Here is a 19,175-nt window from a genome sequence, read left to right on the forward strand (position 1 = left end):
CCGTCCAGAACGACTCCGGTTGACAACGGTTTTATGCCGGTTCGGTTCGGTTCCGCGACAATTCGAACAGACCCGGAGCGCGATGGAAACCCTAAACGGCTGCATCACCACCCTCTTCTTCCTCGTCGACCAACCGGTGAGGTTTAACTTTCGCCCACTCTTAAGTTCTTCAGTTCTCTTGCGTGATTTGATTCATCCATCGCGTTGTCGTTCTAAAGTACGGTTTTTTTTTTTTCTGCTCTTCGAGTTTCGTTGTGGACTTGATCAATTCGTTGAATTGATAGGTGCCATCTGGTTGGTCTCGTAACGTGGAAACTGTTGTTCTGCAACTTGTTTGGTTTAGTTCGATTGTGGGTATTACATTTCTCTGCGAAAGTCCTAGCTTCAGGCTGTTCTATCTGATTTTCCTTTTCTGGGCTAAGTGCTCGGTGATTGAAGTTGCATGAAGGGGAGAGAAAGTAATTTGGATCACAAGAGCACCGTAGTTAGATAGTTCTAGCTGCAGAAAAGCAACTAGAACAATGCTTGTTGAGTGTCAAGCTACGATTTTTGTTGGGGTTGAATGGTATGATAGATTGGCTTATTAGCATGTGTTTTTGTCTACTTACGCTTGACTTTTTTAGATTTCTTTTTTCCTTCTTTTTTCTCTCAATATGAATGTTCGTTTGATGGTGTTCGATGGGGCACGCTACCTGCTTGTCTGAATGTCTACTGCCCCATTTATGTTTTGATTTCCCATTCTTTCAGGCTTTATAGTGTTTGTGTTGATTTTCTTATGTTAGATTGTTTATTGTATTTTGAGGGCTGCACGAAGTAGCATTAGAAGCCGTGAATTTCTGTTATGCGATTTTTTTTTTTTCCAGTGATTGCTAGATGTCTTTGATGAGGGATTTTCGTGTCACAAATAGGAGGAGGAGATCCATTGTGGGATGACCGTAAAAGGATTCCTTGTGCAGACAAGATTCAAGAAATGTGAATGTTTATGCTATGGTGCCGGCATTGGTTGTTCTAGTTATGAGGGATCTATTCAATGCATCACCATTTAGCTAGATTAAGCAATTACCAGTATGTTAACGTGGGGGCAACTCTCTTGTCGACTTGAAAATAAGGATGGGGTTGGAGGTTCATTTGGTCAATGGAAGTTTGACCGAGGTGCAAGTTGGAAAGAACTGGAGAATTACTTTTTAATTTGGACTGTAGAGCGATTTCGGCGATTTGTGAATGGAAATCCAGCCAAAGTATCTTAATCCTGTCACGTCACACGTTGAGGCGTGGGTATCATGAGTTAAAGATGGAGATCAGAAGCAAGTGAAGAAATATTTTTCCTATACATTAATATAGTCTGTCTGACAATTGACTCATGGACCTCTTCTCAGATTTCAAGTTATATGTGTCACATTTCTCATTTCATAGATACTTCATAGATGCTGATTGGAAGTTGCGGAAGAAAATTTTGAATTCTTGTCAAATCCCGGGTCATTTTGTTCAGGATTATAGGAAAAGTGGTTGAGTGCTTGATTGGTTTGGGCATTCAAATGGTTTTTTTTTTTTCTATCACTGTCCTTTTAATCCCCAGCCAATCAAGCATTTCTAACTGTTTTTCATATAGCATTACGGGAATTTGAAAAAAATTCAAGCTTTTCTTGTGCAATTTCCCGAAGTATGACACATATATCTCAAATTCTAAGATGGGTTGCATGTGACTGTTATCAGAAAAATATTTCTTCAATTGCTTCTTTTGTCTATGCATAGCTTGTAATACTCATGCCTCAACGTGTTTCGTGATGGGATTAGGAATTTCGGCTGGAATCTATTCAACCGGTTCACTCATGCGTGGAGACACATCTCCTGCATTTTATGTTGTACAATTTTTTTTTTTTTTCACTTGTGACTTTTCTTACTGTATATGATGAGTGTCTTGTCTTGTCTTGTCTCTTCTGCTCTCCCTTCCAAATGAATTCACCACTTCACTCAGGTTTTACCGAAGGCAGATGATTGATTTTGGCCAGTTTTGATAGAGAGCAACATCTCTGTGTTTGTCATCTCTTCTGAATGTTAGTGCTTGTGATCCACTTATTGACCGTTCTAATTACCAATTAAGGTAGCCTAATAATATCTTCGTGTTTCAATCATGTCGATTATCTTTTCATATGCATACATCGTCTCAAATTCGCAATGATCCATTACATGATTAAAACATGAAACATGTAAATACAACCTAATGAAGAGACTATGAATATAGGGATGATTCGCCATGAGGCACCGCACGGGCTTGTCCTTGGTCTGGAAACTCAAGAAATAGCCAAGAAAGTTCAAGGTCCCCTTGGATTTTCCCTCGGGCAGTTTAGTTGCAGAAACAGCGACAGCAGTTTGTTCATTTTTATAAGCAATACAAGAGATCCTTTTAGAAAAATGTTTTTCAAATTGTTTATTTTTTGCAAAATAAACAGAGCTTTGATGATGCATTATTTATGCTCGAAGCACCTTGATGAAGTCAAACATTTAAAAAGTGATTTTTAGGTAAAAAAATATTGGTACTAACATAATTTTTCCTTTCGTGACAAAATAAAATACATAATTCGGGTTAGGGCCGAATCGGCCTATGTAGTTCGGCTCTCTGACCTGCAGACCGGGCTAAGAAATTCCAAACCCCATGTATTCAGGCCGGGCCAGTGGCCCCAGCAAGTTGCTTTCCCTAAAAGTCCAAAATGCACCATAGGAGGTTTTGCTTGCAATTCGAGCATATTTAAAGCATAATCCTTTGCACCAAAATCTTTCGAATTGAGTCATGAAGGTTCCATTTGTTTCGCAAAAAATGAATAATTTGAAAAATATTTTTTTAAAAATGATCGCCTATATTGCCTAAAAAATAAAGAGAAAATTATATAAAAAAAAGTCTTGAACCTTTTGTAATTGTGTTAATTCATCATAAGCCTTTTTTTGAGTCCTAAACTTTTTGTATCTGTGTCAATTTAGTTCATTTGCCCAATATGGATTGAAAATCGCCGACACGGATGCCGCCTATCCTATATGGTGTGAGACCGTTAACATGGACAATTTCTGATAAGATTTTAATATTTTTTAATTTTTTATTATTTCTTTTCCTTCATTCTTTTCTGTTTTTTGTTATCCACAATGGCCAACATGAATTGCCAGAACTTGCTGGCCATTGGAGAGGCCATCGCGACCACGGTCGACGTCGCCTCGTCAAAATCTAGGCGAAGGCAACCTAGCCATGACCTTGCTAGTCGTGCCTCAAGATGGTATGGGCGAGGCGCATGCAATCACAAGCGAGGGCTTTTGTGGCTCTTGCCTAGTGGCCAACAAGCGCCAGTGACCCTTGTCAACCACCGTGGGTAACAAAAAAAAAAACAAAAAGAAAAGAAAACTAAAAAACTAATAAAATTTCAGAAAATATTGAAGTGTTACTACTAAGTGTCCTGGTCGGCGCTGCCTATGTCACGTAAGACACCTGTTATTCATGTACCAAATTGACATAATGTAAAATATTTATGACTCAATTGAAAAAATAAATATTTAAAACTAAATTGACGTAATTACAATAAATTTGAGGCTTTTTTCACGTAAATAAATGAAGTAAGAATATTTTTATCGTTTTACAAATAAAATAACTTTTTGAATTAATTATTTTAAAAATGCAAGCTATTAATTTTTTTAAAAATACTTCTTAAATCATTTGTTTATCGTCAAATAAACGGAGGCGATGCCCTTTGGACCAAAAAAAAAAAAAAACGGAGGCGATGCCCGTTTACGGAGGCGATGCTTGTTTACAAGGTATCGCAAAACGCTTCGTCTCCGACTCCGAGTCCCTCTTTCAAAATCAGGCTCCCGACCAGACTCTCCTCAGTTCCTCTTTGTTCTAGCTCGGCCTCGTCCTTCGCAGCTTCTAGCACAATCCCAGCGGACGAATTCGAAGCTTTCTTCAAATTGGTTTCGATCCCAGAGCTCGATTCAGTAAAACCACGAGTCATGGCCGCGAAGAAGAAGGAATCGGAGGGAATCATGCTCCTGTCGGTGTACAACGACGAGGACGACGAGATGGAAGACGCCGAAGACGACAACGCCGAGCAGCGGCAACGGCCGGAGCCAGGCGAGGTGGCGGAGGAGGAGCGAAGGTCGGAGCGCGTGGAGGATGATCCCAGGGAGGCGAGCGATAGGGAAGACGGTGCTAGGGTTGGTAGTGAGAGGATGGCGGCTAGCGACTCCGGTCACGAGAGCACTCCTCAGTTGACGGCGGAGAGCCCGACGCCGATCCAGCGGGTGCAGCCGCCGCAGGAGGAGGTGGCAGTTTCCGTGGAGGTGAGGAGGAGGAATGAGATGCTGTGCATCGTGGATTACGGGCACGATGAAGTCGTGATGTCTCCGGAAGCTGAGGTACTTTCTCGTTCATGGTTTATTAGGACTTGTTCAAGCGTAGGGTTGAATTGCTGTTTCGTGTTTTCTGTGGATAACAAAGCGAATGATTTATTACGCTGGGCAATACGTGTTGTCCTGCGTGCCAGTAGCATAAAAAATTGTGTAAGTTGGCTTTTGCGCTCTTTTTCTTGATGAGGGGCATTGAATCGTTATTGATATTCGAGGTTGGTCACTTTTCTGATGATTTTGGGTTGCTGCTTCTTCCTAGTGCAGAATCAGATGTCTTCCTTCATATGTTTGTACGAGCACCATAATTGAGATTTCGCAGTCTTGTTTCCTATTAGTTTTGGTATTTTGCATCATGGATGAAAGCATGGTCATTGCTTACGTTGTTTCTCTGTTGCTCAATCTCAGGAAGGGGAAATAGACAGCAGCGGCCACTTTATGCTTGATGAAAGACTCCAAACGGAAAATGGTATGTATGTGTTTGTGGAGCAGGGCCATTCATTTGCATTTTCCTTTCTTGTTTTTTGGTGTGTAACGCAGGTTTGGGTTTCACTCGACTTGAATGAGTTTTTCTTTGCACGTATCTGTGTTGTCGAGTCAGATATCTTTTCTTTGAGCAGGTTCAGCTTTTCTCCTGTCATTGGGATTATGAATTGGATACCCATTTTACTTTTACAATCTTATATGATGATGTTGATAGTCTGTTACCTTCACTAGGTTTTTTGGGTGATGGCTTTAACATGTGTCACGTGACCTAATCTTTTGTCTTTAGCTTTAATGAACCCTGAGATTTGGGGACCTTTTTGATTTGTTCTGTTTGGTTCGACATTTTTATTATGTGCTTAAGTTAGTTAAGTTGATTGGTTGAGTTAAGTTAAATGGAGGATAACATCAATTTTTGTATTATTATTTTGCCTTGTGTTGTCTTTAAATTCGGAAGAAGGTCTAATGCTTGTTAAGTCAAAATGGTTTCTTCTCATTGATGTGCTCATGTTTGATAAAATTATTGTTTTGTTACAGTGACATCCATATGAGGCACTATTGGTTCCTTCTTGTCAGTTAATTTCTTTTATTTTGTAGCAGGTGATTACCAGGAAAAGCCTACTCAAGAAACTGTGCAGGTTGTGTCACCAAATAACCAAGATATTTCTCTATTGTCTGGGCATATAGAGCCATCGCAATCTGATCTGAGAAATGCCACAGAAGCACAACCCATAGAAGGTGAAGATTCTACTAAGGTTTCTGACGGTATTGATCCATTGGACAAGTTTCTTTCCTCACCACCAACAGACGAGTGCTCAGAGGAGCTGCAGGTAATCTACTTACTTTAGGTCCTTGCTGTAGAAATTGGTTGAGCCTTATTTGGCTTTTTGAGACTTAAGAAGCTATAAAGTTGTTGAATATTTGATATTGATGCTAGTTTTTTGTTTGATAGTGATGTGCAAGTGTACATGTGTGCACTGTGTGTTTGGTAGATGATGGACAAGGGTAAGATAGGGTACTTTAAGGGATATTGGCAAGGTTTCATGGGACAAGGATAGTTTGATTAGTTTACCAAAATAGTTGACAAGTGATGGGTGAGCATTGCAAAGGATGTAGTTTGTGTTTGTTTAGCTCCTCACATGGTGGAGGTCTACTCCTCACACATCTACATAAATGAGCCTAGCCCTTTTATAGGCAATCTCCACCGACATGGTGAAGAGATTTTTTGGGATCCTTCTAGATACAAGCTTATGTGGACTCCTTTCATACTACAAACTCCAACTACTCCTTAAGAGACTTGAACACCACTAGGTTCAACTACCCACTATTAGACTGGATGCTTCTAGATGTTTCTGCAAAAATGGATCACTTTCCAATACATGTTAAGTTCATCGGCATTATTGGCTTCAAAAGTCAGTTTTCTATGTTCCTGTTGGTGTAAACTAGCAAAGAACTGGAAGATAGGACTTATATAGAGTTAGAGCAAGTTGGTGAAAGAACAGAATGATCTCAGTGACCCAGCCTTAGAACTCCTGGTATTGGTGTTCCTCCACTTTAATTCCATTGAAGGCGATTACTGAATCTTGAATCTATGAATTGTTGAATGAACTATAACTATATGCTATTTCTTCTTGATCATTTGTGCTCATTTCACCAAATCATTAATGCACTAAAACATGATGACATTGAGAATAATAATAAAATATCTTTTCCAATAGTTTTTCGAGTTCGTAAGTCGGAGAGTGAAGAACTCTTTTGTTGGATCATACTATGGATGGAATGTGTGTAAAAAGCAATTCTTGTGGACAGACTGGAAAGTGGCATTACAGTTTAGTGTTGGTCTCTTTGCTCGACAAGCTTTAAAGAAAAGAAGTCACAGTATTAAAAGAAGGGGCATAGTGTTGCCGCAGATGTTGGAATTATGAACTTGCAAAAGAAACTGTGTCAGAACTATTCTTTTTTATTATCAGGGGATTGGCAGAATACGGGTGAAGCTGAATGATCTCTTAGGGTTTTCCTTTTTTAATTGTTTAACGGGTACTTTTGGACGTGTGTTGGGTTGGAGTGGATTACTTGTGGCCAGTGGCAAATGGAAAGGAAGTTAAAGAGTTTTACTCGCTGCTATAGTTTCTCACTGGATTGCAAGTGGAAGAGAGTGACACATACCAGGATTGATACTTGGGTACTGAGAGGTTGGTTGATAGTTTTCTTTACAAAATGGAACAAGGCAACATTTTTCAGATATATGAACATGTTAGAATTTTGTAGATAGCCTATTTGGTTCAAATGTAATATTGATAGTTTCCAAAATGGTTTGATGTCCATGTTGCCCCGTTTTGATATATTTCTATCTTACAAACAGAACACATGCACTTTGCAACTGAATGCATGTTAGCATGATTGGAGACAACATATGTTTGTTTCTTGATATCAAGGTCGGATACTTTTCTTTGGAAAATTTCAAGGCATAGGAAATTGCCTAAGCATTCATGAGGTGAACTTAGAGGTGGCGGAATGGGTCTAGAAGCCATATTTTATCGGGTTAGTTAATAACTTAATGGGCCGTAAATGGGTTTTAAATGAGTCATAAATGGGTTAGTTATCTAATAAGTTTAAGTGAGTTATAAACAAGTCATTTTTTATAAATTTTTTATTTTTTTTTCGTTCTTTTCATTTTTTCTAGGAAATCCGGCAATGGTCACCGGTGGCCGGCCGGGCACCAGCCGCTGGCAGTCACCCTTTGTCGGTCGCCTCGTCGCGGTGACCCTCTTCCGGATGTAGAAGAAAAAAGAAAAAGAAAAGAAAGAAAAAAGAAACATATAAAAATTGCAAAAAAATCAGATTTTTTTTTAAATATAAAAATTATCCACAGTGTTTTAGCAATATCTATATATTTAGCGGGTATGGGTCGCTAGGTTTGTATTGGATGTGGGTCAATATGAGTCGGACTATTTTCGACCCGACCCAAATCCTAACCCGTTTGATAGGTCTAGGTGAACTGCCATAAAAAGAGGTTCACACGTAATACTCATGATTGGCTTGACTTATCTGGACAAGTGCTCTTTTGTTGGATATTTGGGCATTAAAGAAGTTCAAATCGTAATAGAATGGAAACAGACAATTGGCACTAGTAAAACATACCATTTCACTAGCCTCAACTTAAAAAAAAGAAGATGGAAAGCAAAGGAGATAAAAAAAATTAGTCCAATTAGACAAACTGATTAGGGCAATTTTTGATTCAAAGATAGAAATTTGGAAACAGAGCCATCTTTCACTCTCATCTACAATATCAATGGGTAGACAATGGTAAAGCGTCTTCGCTGCGGCTCTAGCACCAAAATAGTGAGGTTGACTACCCTTCTTGATGGGTCTGGCATAGTTGCAGATTTTGTTTGCATTTTCTAGGAAAATTTGATACTTTATTGCTTTTTTGACAATTATGTAGATTTCCTGCTTCCATTAATGCTAAGAAATCAGACAATTAAAATCTGTGGGTGACATGACAAAATTAAACTCCAACTGGACAAACTGATTAGGGCAACATTAGATTAAAAGCTAGAGATTCCAGAACAGAGAGCTATCCTTCACACTCCTCTGCAATGAGAGCTGGTAGGCAGCGGTAAGCCTCTTTGCTGCACCAAAATAGCGGTGCCGATGACCATTCCTCTGATGAGTGCATAATTCTAGATCTTATTTGGGATTTCTTTGACAATTAGACATCTTACCATCTTTTTCAAGACTATGGAGTTCCTTTCTCCATTCATTAGAATTATGAAAGGAAATCAAACGACTGAAATCTTTGGGTGATCTTTTAGTAGTCACATGTTTTTATATAATGAAACACTAAGATTATGTATGATCAATCAGTTGAGAACTTGATACACTTACGTTTATAATTGACAGGTCCTATTCTAACTTTTTTTTGCAAATTTATAATGTTTTGTGGCTTCGGAAATTTGATGTTGATACTCTAGGAGTGGTAGCATTAAATTAGTTTTATTGAGTCTAGAGAATCTTGCAGATCTGTTATACGAAGTTTAAGAAGCTTACTGTTTCTTGCTTCAGTGTTGCGACCAAATTTCATGGGACCTCATCAATCACAGTTACAAAAGTAACTTTGAGTACCTTGGGCATTACAGGTTCAATTCAAATGGGTTTTTGAGCACCAGGATTGCACTATTTTTGGGGAGGGTTGATGGTTTTTGTTTTGTCTCCTTTGTCTTTAAAATTCTAAATGCTCCATGTCTTCTCTGAGATCCCATGGTGGAAATTGGAATACTTTTTCCTTAAACCTTTTGATTTGTAGCTTGTAGAGAACTTGTGGAGACATACCATTGTCATAGTATAATAGTGACATGTCGAGTACTTATAGAATAATACTTTCAAGTGTGAATCTGAAGTATGACAATGGGGTTTTAGCCCATTTAAGCCTATCTCGGCATACCAGATTTGAATCTGATTTCAGATTAAGTATTAGCCGTTCTATGTTTTTTATTGTATGAGGCTATTCTAAGGTTAATTGTGGCACTTAATAAAGTCTAGGTGTGCTGACCATGAGTTTATTTTTGGGAGTTCCTGATCCAAATTGGGTCGCTTTTCATCATACATCAGGTTGTTATTCCATGTTCATCTTGTGGGCATAAATGGCATCTCGAGTTTTGGTTTATGCATTACCCCCAAATCTTGATCCGTGGTTATGACTAGTGGCCGGGCACTTGCTCTACCTTATTCTTGTCACTGTTTAGATGTTTTCTATATTGCGACAATCTCACATATGTTGTCACTACAGTCAGCTTTACCTTTACTCATTTCAAAATATAATGCTGAAATGAATACGATGTGTTGAGAAGCACGCAATATGGGAAAGATGGGGTAGAAGGATTGTTATTTTGGCCAATGAATTATGAGGATAGAAAAGACAAATTTGTTTGTTGTGATTATACTATGATGATGGATCATGAAGTTTCAATTGTTCATAACTCTAAGAAAATCAGTTTATTTTAAAAATAAGAACAATCTAGGGACATCATGAATTGGGTGTATTTTGAGATATTCTTCCTCGGTCTCTTTTCATCTTGCACTTCCAATTCGGGATTTGAATAAGTGATGCTAGCCGAGATATACTGTATCATCGTACTTGCAAGTTACTGGATTGTATAAAGATTTTTTAAGTGAGGAATTTACATTATGTATCTCTTGAAGTTGTAACAAGTAGAATTAGTTTCTTCTGTTGATTTCCTTCTGCATTGTTGGTGCAGGAGAGAGTGAGAAAATTTATTGCGTACAAAAGAGCTGGAAAAAGTTTCAACGCTGAAGTGCGCAACAAGAAAGACTACCGAAATCCAGACTTCTTGCTACATTCAGTGAGATATCAAGATATTGATCAGATAGGATCTTGCTTCAGAAAGGAGGTGTTTGATCCCCATGGTTACGATCAAAGTGACTATTATGACGTATTAGGTTATTACCCTTTCTTCTCAACATCTCTTTGATGCACTCATTTGCCTTGATGATTAAGCTGTAATTCTGCCGTGATCTTGTTTTGTTAATTAGTCTCTTCTCTCATCAGGCTTGTGTTTCGTTTTGCCTTTGTTGAACTGCATACCATCTTTCAAAGTTTCTTCTGTTTGTGTCACATGACCAAGGAGTGGACTAAAACTGCCTGAAAGAGGCATCAATGGAGCTTTACATTTTTCTTCAGTGAATAAGAATTTCTGAATTTTTCTTTGGTACGATCTTTTCTTGTTATACAGGCTGGTTGAATTCAGGTACATGATGCTACTATGTTGCAATAGTATTCTTGTTTCGTAACTAATTTTCTTTTCAGAGTTTCCCACATGATTGTTTCGGTCAGGTGACTTAAAAACTGCATTGGTTGTGTGCTGAATTCAGATTTATTGCCTTTCATGTGATTACAAGGTATATGTGTTACTGAGAAACACTCAGATGGTCATTGTCAAAAGCAATCTCTATTTTTCATCGTAAATTTTTTCGCCTCATGTATTATTTGGGCAATTACCTATAATATTCCCATGTACAGAGGTTGACATGAAACGAGAAGTAGAAAGAAAGGAACAAGAGAGGAAAAAGAGTCAGCAGGTCGAATTTGTTTCTAGTGGAGTTCAAGCTGGAGCACCTGCTATCTTGCCCAAAGTTAATGTGCCTGTTGCAGGTTGAAAAGCAATCCATGTAAATGTAGTATTAGTATTTGTTTGAACAACTCTATAATGGGGTAGCTGTTGTCTCTCATGTTCTTATGAAGCTCCTCTTGCAGGTGTTCCAACTGCTGCTTCTGGTGGTTTGCGATCTAGTGATCTAGCTGCTCGGGATGGCCGGCAAAACAAAAAATCAAAATGGGATAAGGTCTAACTTGTTTTTGCATGTGAGTATCCACAACTAGATTCTATTCAGTTGACTGAATCGACAGATTCTGCTTGTTATTTCAGGTGGATGGTGACAGGAAAAATCCCCTGCCATCAGGAGCACAGGAATCTGTGTCCACTGTTGCTGCTCATGCTGCAATTCTATCTGCCGCAAATGCTGGTGCAGGTTATACAGCCTTCGCGTGAGTCCATGATCTTTTTTTAACTTAATTTTTCTTAGAAGTAGTCAGCAAGTCAGAAGTATCGAGGGTTGATTCGGAACAGTTTACTTTCCTCATCTTCACAATTAATCATAATGACCTAAAAATTCTCCACTGTCGAGATTCATCCTTCATGCTCAAAACATCAACTCCTGTTCTTTTCCCATGCATTTTTTGGACTTAAACTCACGGATTATCCCTGGTACTCTTAAGTGATGATGCAATCTTTATTTGAAATGGCAGCCAACAGAGACGAAGAGAGGCAGAAGAGAGAAGATCTGGCGAGAGGAAGCTGGATAGAAGATCCTGACGTTGAAATCAATTATAGAAACATCAGGTTGACTTTTGTTTATTTTCGTAATAAAAAAATCAGATCGAATCCTGCTAGACAGCGTGCAACACAAATCCGGTACCCTCAATTTTTTTTTCTTCCTAATTGAAAGAGGGAATCTTCTTATATACTCTGAAAGTGTTTTCTCAAATGGAAAGTAAAAATCTACCAGAGGTATTGTTGGCATGTTTGACCTTATTTTGGACATAATAATCTGTCCAACATTAAGTACTGTTAGGGTAACTCTGCAATGAACTGTTGGGCGGCAACATTGGAATGAGTAAATTTGATAAATGAAATTTCCGGGGCTCTTATAAACACGAGGAGTCTCCTAAAATATGTTCTTAACTTCGTCGATAGCATTGAATTCGTGAAAATTTTCAAACTTGTGGAACATCGCCTGTTAAACAACCCGCGCTTGTATCTAAGAAAGCTTGCGTTTGCCAACATGGAAGGCGGCTTTCCTTCTAATGCTGTCAAATGGTCATGTTAATGATGTCTACTGTTCTCATCCTCGAGCGCATATGAATGGTAAATTTTCAGTGTCGGGCTAGACTTCCAGAATAGGCAAACAAACCTGGGAATGACACGGTCTTGAAATTTTAGGGGAAAAAGCGTCTGCGGGCAAAATAGGATCGAATGATGAACATGCCATGCCGGAGGCGACAAAGCGAGCTGCACGGAGACATAGAGAATGAAAAATTCAATCTCCATTAAGATTCAACGGTGGCCTTGCTTTCGCTTATATTCTGAACCAGCTTCTTGGATTTGGCGGAAACATTGCGATTGCGAGGCTGGTTCCTCATTTCGCTTGTGAGAAAGGAGTGGTATTAATGGCAGACAGCATCACTTCCAAAGTTCTAATGAAGATGAGAAATCAATACGTTTCTTCAACGTGGCGATCGGAAAAAATGAAACTAATTCAACATGCCTTCTTAACCAGAAAGGTTTAAAAACTAGGAAAAGAAATTGAAAATGATAAATTGAAGCCTCAGCAGCCAAATAGAGCAGATGCGGCTAGTGAGTATGAAGAACTCAGATCACTGAAATTGTCATCCTGAGCTCAGATCCAGAGAGATTCAGCAGAACTGAGCTTTGTGCCGCCACCCCTTTTACTATGTACAAATCGCTCGTCGAAAAGGCGAAAGAGGCTCACGAGGAATTTCTCGAGGGCGCGACATGGGACTGGTAGGGGGACTTGCACATGCACTCCGGGCACCTGGGCTGGCGATATATGCTCCGCCCGAAACGCCTCACTTGCGATCTCTGGCCATCCTCAATCGACTTCCTGACTTTATATTCAAACGTTTTCCATCTTATGGTGGCGCTCCGTGCCAAAATTGCCGCCAGCCTCTTCTTGCTGGGCCGCAAGGTGGGAGCATGTTCTCCGCCGTAGTAAGTGCGGAATCCGGACACCAAGGAGGAAAGTTGACTCCCCGAATCGGTCATGGCAAACACATCAGCGGTTGCACATACGATGAAGTCCAATGCCGCTAGCTGCAATAAGATGATCATATAGCATCGTCAGGTCATTATGCCACCGACGTCCGACCATTGTTTGTTACAGTTTTCCAATCTGCGCATTGGAATCAAACTCTGTCCACTTCAGGGGAAAGGAAAGCCACCTGAATGAACTGTTGAAATTTGAAACCACTGCTGGAGCATGATTGTAGAATCGTTTCGAGGATACAGGAAGTAAAAACTGTTGCAGAGGAAGAAATCTGCTGCTGCAGAAGAAGCAAACCCATGTTCATTTACCTGGGAGGAGAAGTTCCTGAACGGGGAGAGTTCGCTTGGAGCGAGGAGAGTTTCCTTTGTGACCAAGTTGGGATAAAGGCCGGTGAGCGGTCGCATCCTCGACATTCCTCCATATATGTCCGACCCCGCCAGGTAGATGAACGTGTCTCGCTTAAAGCCGAGGCCGGCGAGAACAAGTGCGGCTTCTTCTGGTGTCAGTGGACATCTGCCCAACTTTCTCAGTTCTGCCGGAGACACATACCTGTCGATAAAGCAAAATAGAAGGAATAAAATTTAAGAAAAACTTGTTGGAAAGCCAAGCAAGAAACCCATTAGTCCATTGAGAAAGAGAAGTCATACTTTGTCTTCTTTAAGCGTTCCATGACCAGAGGAAAATGAACTTCTCGATAAGCTCGAAGTTCTTTTCTCTCATCCTCACCGCCTCCGAATTCACATTGGGAGTATGCTACCATGTCCTCTTCGAATCTCAAGTGCAAGGCTAGATATTTGGACCGACCTCTTGCGATGTTGTGTCTTCCTAGCGGTGGCACTGGTAGGAAGTTTCCGAGCAATTGTTTGTCTAACGTATTCCGAGAAGCATCATACCTTCTGATCCTCCTTACCAACAATGAACCTGCCCTTTGGATTTTCGGGATGAACTTAAGGGCATGGAAGTTGCATTTGCATCTTAATCTCTGGAACGGAATATGAAGAAGCATTAGGACGATCCACCACGATGCATAAAGAGAAAACCGAAAACCGAACGCCAGTCATAGACTTTGAAGTAATGTAGGTTGCTTCCAGATATTTGAGCTGGTTAACATAGATAGGCATAATTATATGCCAAATCTGTACTATCTTCAGTAAGGGAAGTTATTCACCTGAAGACTAAATGGCACTGGATCGAAGCCTAGGCGATTTCCAAATCCAAGGAAATGTACAACTCCGTTCCGTTTTAGGATCGGAAGCACACCTGAGATATAATCGGCTGGCTTGGCCTCCTTCGCAATATCTGCATCAGTAATCTGGTACAACAATTAGGACATCGTTTGCCAAAAATTTCAAACAAATAAAGGCGGATTACGACGACATACTTGGCTACCAATTGCTTCAAAATCCACAGATCTCAGATGAGGGGGAAGTTCCTTGACAATGTCTACATCTCCCTCCAGAGTCTTCATGAAGTACTTGTCTTGGTAAATATCCCCAAATTGACTGCAATTTCAACAATTAATAAAGCGGGCTTCTTTGAAAGATTCAATTATGCATGCAAACTAGGCATTATTAACTGCTCCATGCTAGAGACCCAGGTATCATCAGAAAGAAGTACTTGAAGCAAAACTTGTTCATGAATGGCGAAACTGCCAAAACACACAATATATTCATCTCATTGAAGATCGATCTGAGGAAGAGTTGGCCGATGTCATACTAAACAACAGATCCCATCATATGATTGCCGTAGGTGGTCAAGGCTAGAAGCATGATTGTCAGGTAGGGACTTCAAAGGGAAATGAACAGAATGATTTCATTCTGTGGCAACCTCCATAACCAGTTTCTTCAGACCTTTGATATGCTTGGAAAATGAATTGCAGAGGAATCTCTAGAGCAGGCTGATCATTTCAAGCCTAAAACGGGAGCTATAAGGCCGATATGACGATCGACAATTTGAGCAACCATGGAAAGACTTTAAAGGCCCCACAAATCCATTGATAACCAACTCAGAAATCAGGGTCATTCAAAATTGGGTTTCGGTTCATGCATTGTTTGGTCAAACGTCGTATGAAATTTGCATCTGGAGTCAGCATCCTCATTTGCAGACAATCCACACTTCTGTTCAAAGAATTACTTGGTCATTCATTTCTCTTTCATTGGGAGACATCCAGTACCCATAGTTTGGACAATGTAAGAAATGCTTGTAGGCCTTCTAGTAATTCAAGATAATGGCTAGCAATGATGTTTCTTGTGAAAAACAGTTCCTTTTGTAGCTTCTTCCTGCCCTTGTTAAGGTCGGTCGAGAACTATTTCTCATTTGTTGCAATCCCGCTGCGATCACTTATTATATAATATATGCATTATCTCTGGTCTGAATGTATGGTGCATAACCCAGATACATTCTAAAAAAAAAATGAAAAATTTGTGTTCTTAGCCACCCCATTCAATGCGAATTTGCAAACAATTGGCGAATCGGGATACTATTCAGCTTAGAATAAAATTGTTTGAGCACTTGATGAATCAAGAACGTATGTAAGGCGGTGAATCATGAAATGTTAATCAGGAGCAGAGTACTGCCCCTAGTTCAATGGGATTCCTTATAGATACCTCCATATCTCTAGTATGATAAGCAAATTGAACAAAACCATTTCCTAACACTTCTAGAGTTTTACTCATTATGGGGGCTAAATGAAAGGTTACCATAGAGTTATTTAATCAGCCAACAAGGTGAAATGGTTGCTGCAAAAGATGCAACGAACTATGTAAGTATGTACATGAAGTCAGGGCAAACCTAGGATCTTTCCAGACATTGCTGTACAGAAATCTTGGAAGAGCCAGAGTGGCGTTTAGAAGAGACGCAACAGCAACAGCATTACAGATCTGCATAAGTCAGCCACAGATTGTGATTACACCGTGTTCCTTTTAGCTGTCGGAGACGGAGAAATCATAAAAGAATAATCATAATATGGTCACAAGTCAGGTAAACACTGTCATGTTCCATAGGTCTTGGAGAGAAATTGTAACGAGACTATAATTAATTTTAGAGAACTGAAGACTGCATACATAACAATGAACCAAAGGTTATATCCCCCACAAAGTTGGCAATTCGCAATTGATAGGCGTTCTAATGCAATACAGAATCACAAGATTGAATAGTCGATGCTTACCGCAACTCGCTGTTGATTTAGTCCACCATTAGCACTGACTAGTATGTAGCCATTATCCCCTCGGCTACTACCCAATTTTCCTGGTCACGAAAGAAAATATTATACTCCATAAATTCTGAGTTATTTTATTTAGGATTTCTCGGCTAAATCATCCACTTCCCACCGAGCAATTAAAGAGCTGTTAAGAACAAACATGTTTCGCTGCTGATGAGCAAAATCCAGGCAGGTGTGTTCTGTACCTGAACCTGTGTGGACCTTTTTGTCTGCACAGGGCTTCCACAGAGAGGCTTGCCTATGTTGTTCCTCCCAGAAACTAGACGACTCTTGCTTGAACTCTCCCTAAAAGCATGGGCGACGTTCAACATCACGTTTCGGGAAAAGTTTAGTCATTAAACCAAAAACTTGCACCGCTTGATGGCATACCTCGGCGAGTGCTGTTGAGGCCATATGCAGAAGCCGGTCGTACATTTTTACCGCTGGCTTTTCTACTTCACCAGAGGCATTCCTGTCTTCCTTTGGAACAACAAATGAGAGTGGCAACCATATAATTAGAGACTAATTGTACACCTTATTTGCATCCGCTATTATGGAAAATAAAGACCAAAAGCACAGTACAGTTCAGTTGATTCGCAGCACAAGCTAACACAAGTTCTATGCCTCTAAAAAGCCGAGTCCCCTGATCAAGATGGACATGTTAGAACATGATCAATTCTCCTATTACGAGAGTCAAGAATCATTGTGCACGTTTGGTAATTAGAGGCATCGAGGTTACCGTAGGAAGGCTTCAAAGTCAAATCAGTATGATAGAACAGTTTGCAAGAGGAAAAGCCAGGTTGTACCTTTGGCCTGCTTGATTTGGCCGGTCTTGAAACATTGCGAAGATTTACCGAATCAAATATAGACACCATAAACTCATCAAACAGGAGGAAGAAAACCATCCACAGAAACACGAAACCAACGGTCTTAACATGCCTACGAAACGAGAACGTCCTTCTACCCGTAGAGACCCCCTTAGAAGCACCGAATTTTGCAGGCTCATTCTTGAATCCATGCATTTGCATGGCCTTGTTCCAATGATTCTCACATCCTGACATTTTCCGACTAAATCAAGGATCAATTCCCATCCGACTTCCAAGCTTCGAAACTTCTGATCTTTCTGCCACAAGAAGTCGGCATTTTGGAAATGGGGACGTGGACGTCCAGCGTCTCAACTCGCGTAAATCGACTAAGCAAAAACGACTCCCTTCATTATGTCAGGTACTTCTATATGATCATTGACAAAGAACAGCACCATTAGAGAGAGAATCTAACGTTCTATAGATAGTGTATTTCCCTGGAACTGTTTGTTATGTATATAACCTTACTCCAACTCCAACTGAAAGTGACCCATCAACTGGTTTAGACACGTTCAACTTAGTTCTGGAGTTTGGTGGCAGAGACTGAATCAACAAAAAATTCAAGAGAAACGTAAAATTCGATAAGATAAGATCATCGAACTGAGCATGATTCGAATCAAAGCAAAGAAGCTGGTGAAAATCGATATTAGACTTTCTATATACAAATGGGAGTAGGAAGAGGAAAGCGAGAGATCAAGAACTAAAAAAGACACCTGAAACACATTACCTTCTCATTCAAGAATAGTCGTCACCTCCAACCCCAACAACTACTTGCCACCAAACAGGACAAGCTTTTTTCTTTTTTTCTTTGGGACGACTTAATTTATGTTCATCTTCATTCCCGGGAAACTTAGACAAGAAGAAGAAGAAGCAGTGAATCCACGTTAATTCCCCTAGGATGCACATATGAAAATGGTTGAATTTAGGAGCGAGTACGACGGACCGACCGAACCTGCCCAATTGCTTGGTGTTGCTTGGCGTACATGCGCCAAACCAACTACGTGGGTGAATCAAAATACAAAACTATTTCTGTAACAGACCAAAACTGAAGTTCAAACAAATAAAAGTAGTTGTTGCTTGGCTTTCAGAAGATCAAGAAATCATCTGTTAGCCTATCGCCAACAGAGCTGGCTTTAGGCTTCCATGATTGGAAAAGTCAACAAACCCAACCCACTGGCAGTTTAGAAAGTCAACTCCCCTCGGCTGCATTTTCGTTTTCACGTACCCGCCTCCGAGGAAAGAGGGAAACCGAGGGAGAGAAGAGAGGTAAAGGTCGAAGCTGGTCAGAGGCTCATCGGAGGCGCTCGACTTTCACCGGAAAACGACATTGCCAGTCTACTAAGTGCCTGTTTTTCACTGTACCAGAGCTCTTCCGGCTTGGCTCTTCCATTTGTTTCTGTTGTCATTAAACTTCTGTTCTTCCTTCGCAGGTGGTTCTCCGGCGAGTTTCCGACCATACACACCGAATGAACAGTTACTTCTCTTCACCTTGAATCAGTAGGACGGTGACGGTGCGCAAATCCGACTCGTCATTTGAAACGTACACGAGCATCCAAAAGTGCAGTTGCGAGCCGGTGGATAATGTAACTTTCTCTCGAACATAGAAATTAGTAAGTGGAAAAATTTGGAAATTCTGCGTTCGTCGCCAGTGCAGTAACGTTTTTACCGTTTTTACCGTTGGACTGGGCAAGGCACATACTATGATCTGTGAATCTTTTGGAAAATGTTGGAATTATTCAAATTTTTGGCAATTTCTGGAAAAATTAGCATATTTGGAAATTTGTACCTCTAAGAGGATGGAAAATACTACGTCGTCATCACAATTATTGAAGAAATAATAATGTTCATTTTTGTCATGGGGTGCTTTTAATGAAAATAATTGT

The 19,175-nt window shown here is 40.1% G+C and overlaps 2 protein-coding genes across 4 annotated transcripts; one reads left to right on the forward strand and one right to left on the reverse strand.

Moving 5' to 3' along the window:
* The first annotated feature begins 3,794 nt into the window (after positions 1-3,794).
* On the forward strand, positions 3,795-12,117 carry LOC115753764 (SAP30-binding protein). 3 transcript variants are annotated; one of them, XM_048275948.1, is made up of 8 exons: positions 3,795-4,395; positions 4,792-4,852; positions 5,464-5,696; positions 10,125-10,326; positions 10,907-11,038; positions 11,141-11,229; positions 11,313-11,415; positions 11,693-12,117. In XM_048275948.1, the coding sequence occupies exons 1-8, from the start codon at positions 3,991-3,993 to the stop codon at positions 11,887-11,889; spliced, it is 1,422 nt and encodes a 473-aa protein (XP_048131905.1). In that variant the 5' UTR covers positions 3,795-3,990; the 3' UTR covers positions 11,890-12,117. The 3 variants fall into 3 exon arrangements, with proteins under 3 accessions (XP_048131905.1, XP_048131906.1, XP_030548413.1); XM_048275949.1 differs by having other exon boundaries at positions 5,467-5,696; XM_030692553.2 differs by having other exon boundaries at positions 3,796-4,395; positions 11,313-11,431; positions 11,693-11,838.
* Positions 12,118-12,879: 762 nt separating this feature from the next.
* On the reverse strand, positions 12,880-17,757 carry LOC115753763 (O-fucosyltransferase 8). The gene is made up of 10 exons (XM_030692552.2): positions 17,236-17,757; positions 16,820-16,905; positions 16,636-16,735; positions 16,397-16,476; positions 16,021-16,109; positions 14,612-14,732; positions 14,399-14,542; positions 13,878-14,212; positions 13,539-13,779; positions 12,880-13,277 (listed from the first exon to the last, which is right to left on the reverse strand). Exons 2-10 carry the CDS (start codon positions 16,862-16,864, stop codon positions 12,933-12,935), a joined length of 1,500 nt encoding a protein of 499 aa, XP_030548412.1. The 5' UTR covers positions 16,865-16,905; positions 17,236-17,757; the 3' UTR covers positions 12,880-12,932.
* Positions 17,758-19,175: the final 1,418 nt, after the last annotated feature.

Source organism: Rhodamnia argentea, chromosome 3, assembly GCF_020921035.1.
Source record: "Rhodamnia argentea isolate NSW1041297 chromosome 3, ASM2092103v1, whole genome shotgun sequence".
Taxonomy (NCBI): domain Eukaryota; kingdom Viridiplantae; phylum Streptophyta; class Magnoliopsida; order Myrtales; family Myrtaceae; genus Rhodamnia; species Rhodamnia argentea.

Coding starts and splice junctions, on each gene's coding strand:
- LOC115753764 (XM_048275948.1), top strand. CDS start 3,991: ATGGCCGCGAAGAAGAAGGAATCGGAGGGAATCATGCTCCTGTCGGTG. Junction 10,327..10,906: donor TGACTATTATGACGTATTAG/GTTATTACCCTT, acceptor TCCCATGTACAG/AGGTTGACATGAAACGAGAA. Junction 11,039..11,140: donor AGTTAATGTGCCTGTTGCAG/GTTGAAAAGCAA, acceptor CTCCTCTTGCAG/GTGTTCCAACTGCTGCTTCT.
- LOC115753763 (XM_030692552.2), bottom strand. CDS start 16,864: ATGTACGACCGGCTTCTGCATATGGCCTCAACAGCACTCGCCGAG. Junction 16,736..16,819: donor CCTCAACAGCACTCGCCGAG/GTATGCCATCAA, acceptor CCATGCTTTTAG/GGAGAGTTCAAGCAAGAGTC. Junction 14,213..14,398: donor CAGTGCCATTTAGTCTTCAG/GTGAATAACTTC, acceptor ATTCCGTTCCAG/AGATTAAGATGCAAATGCAA.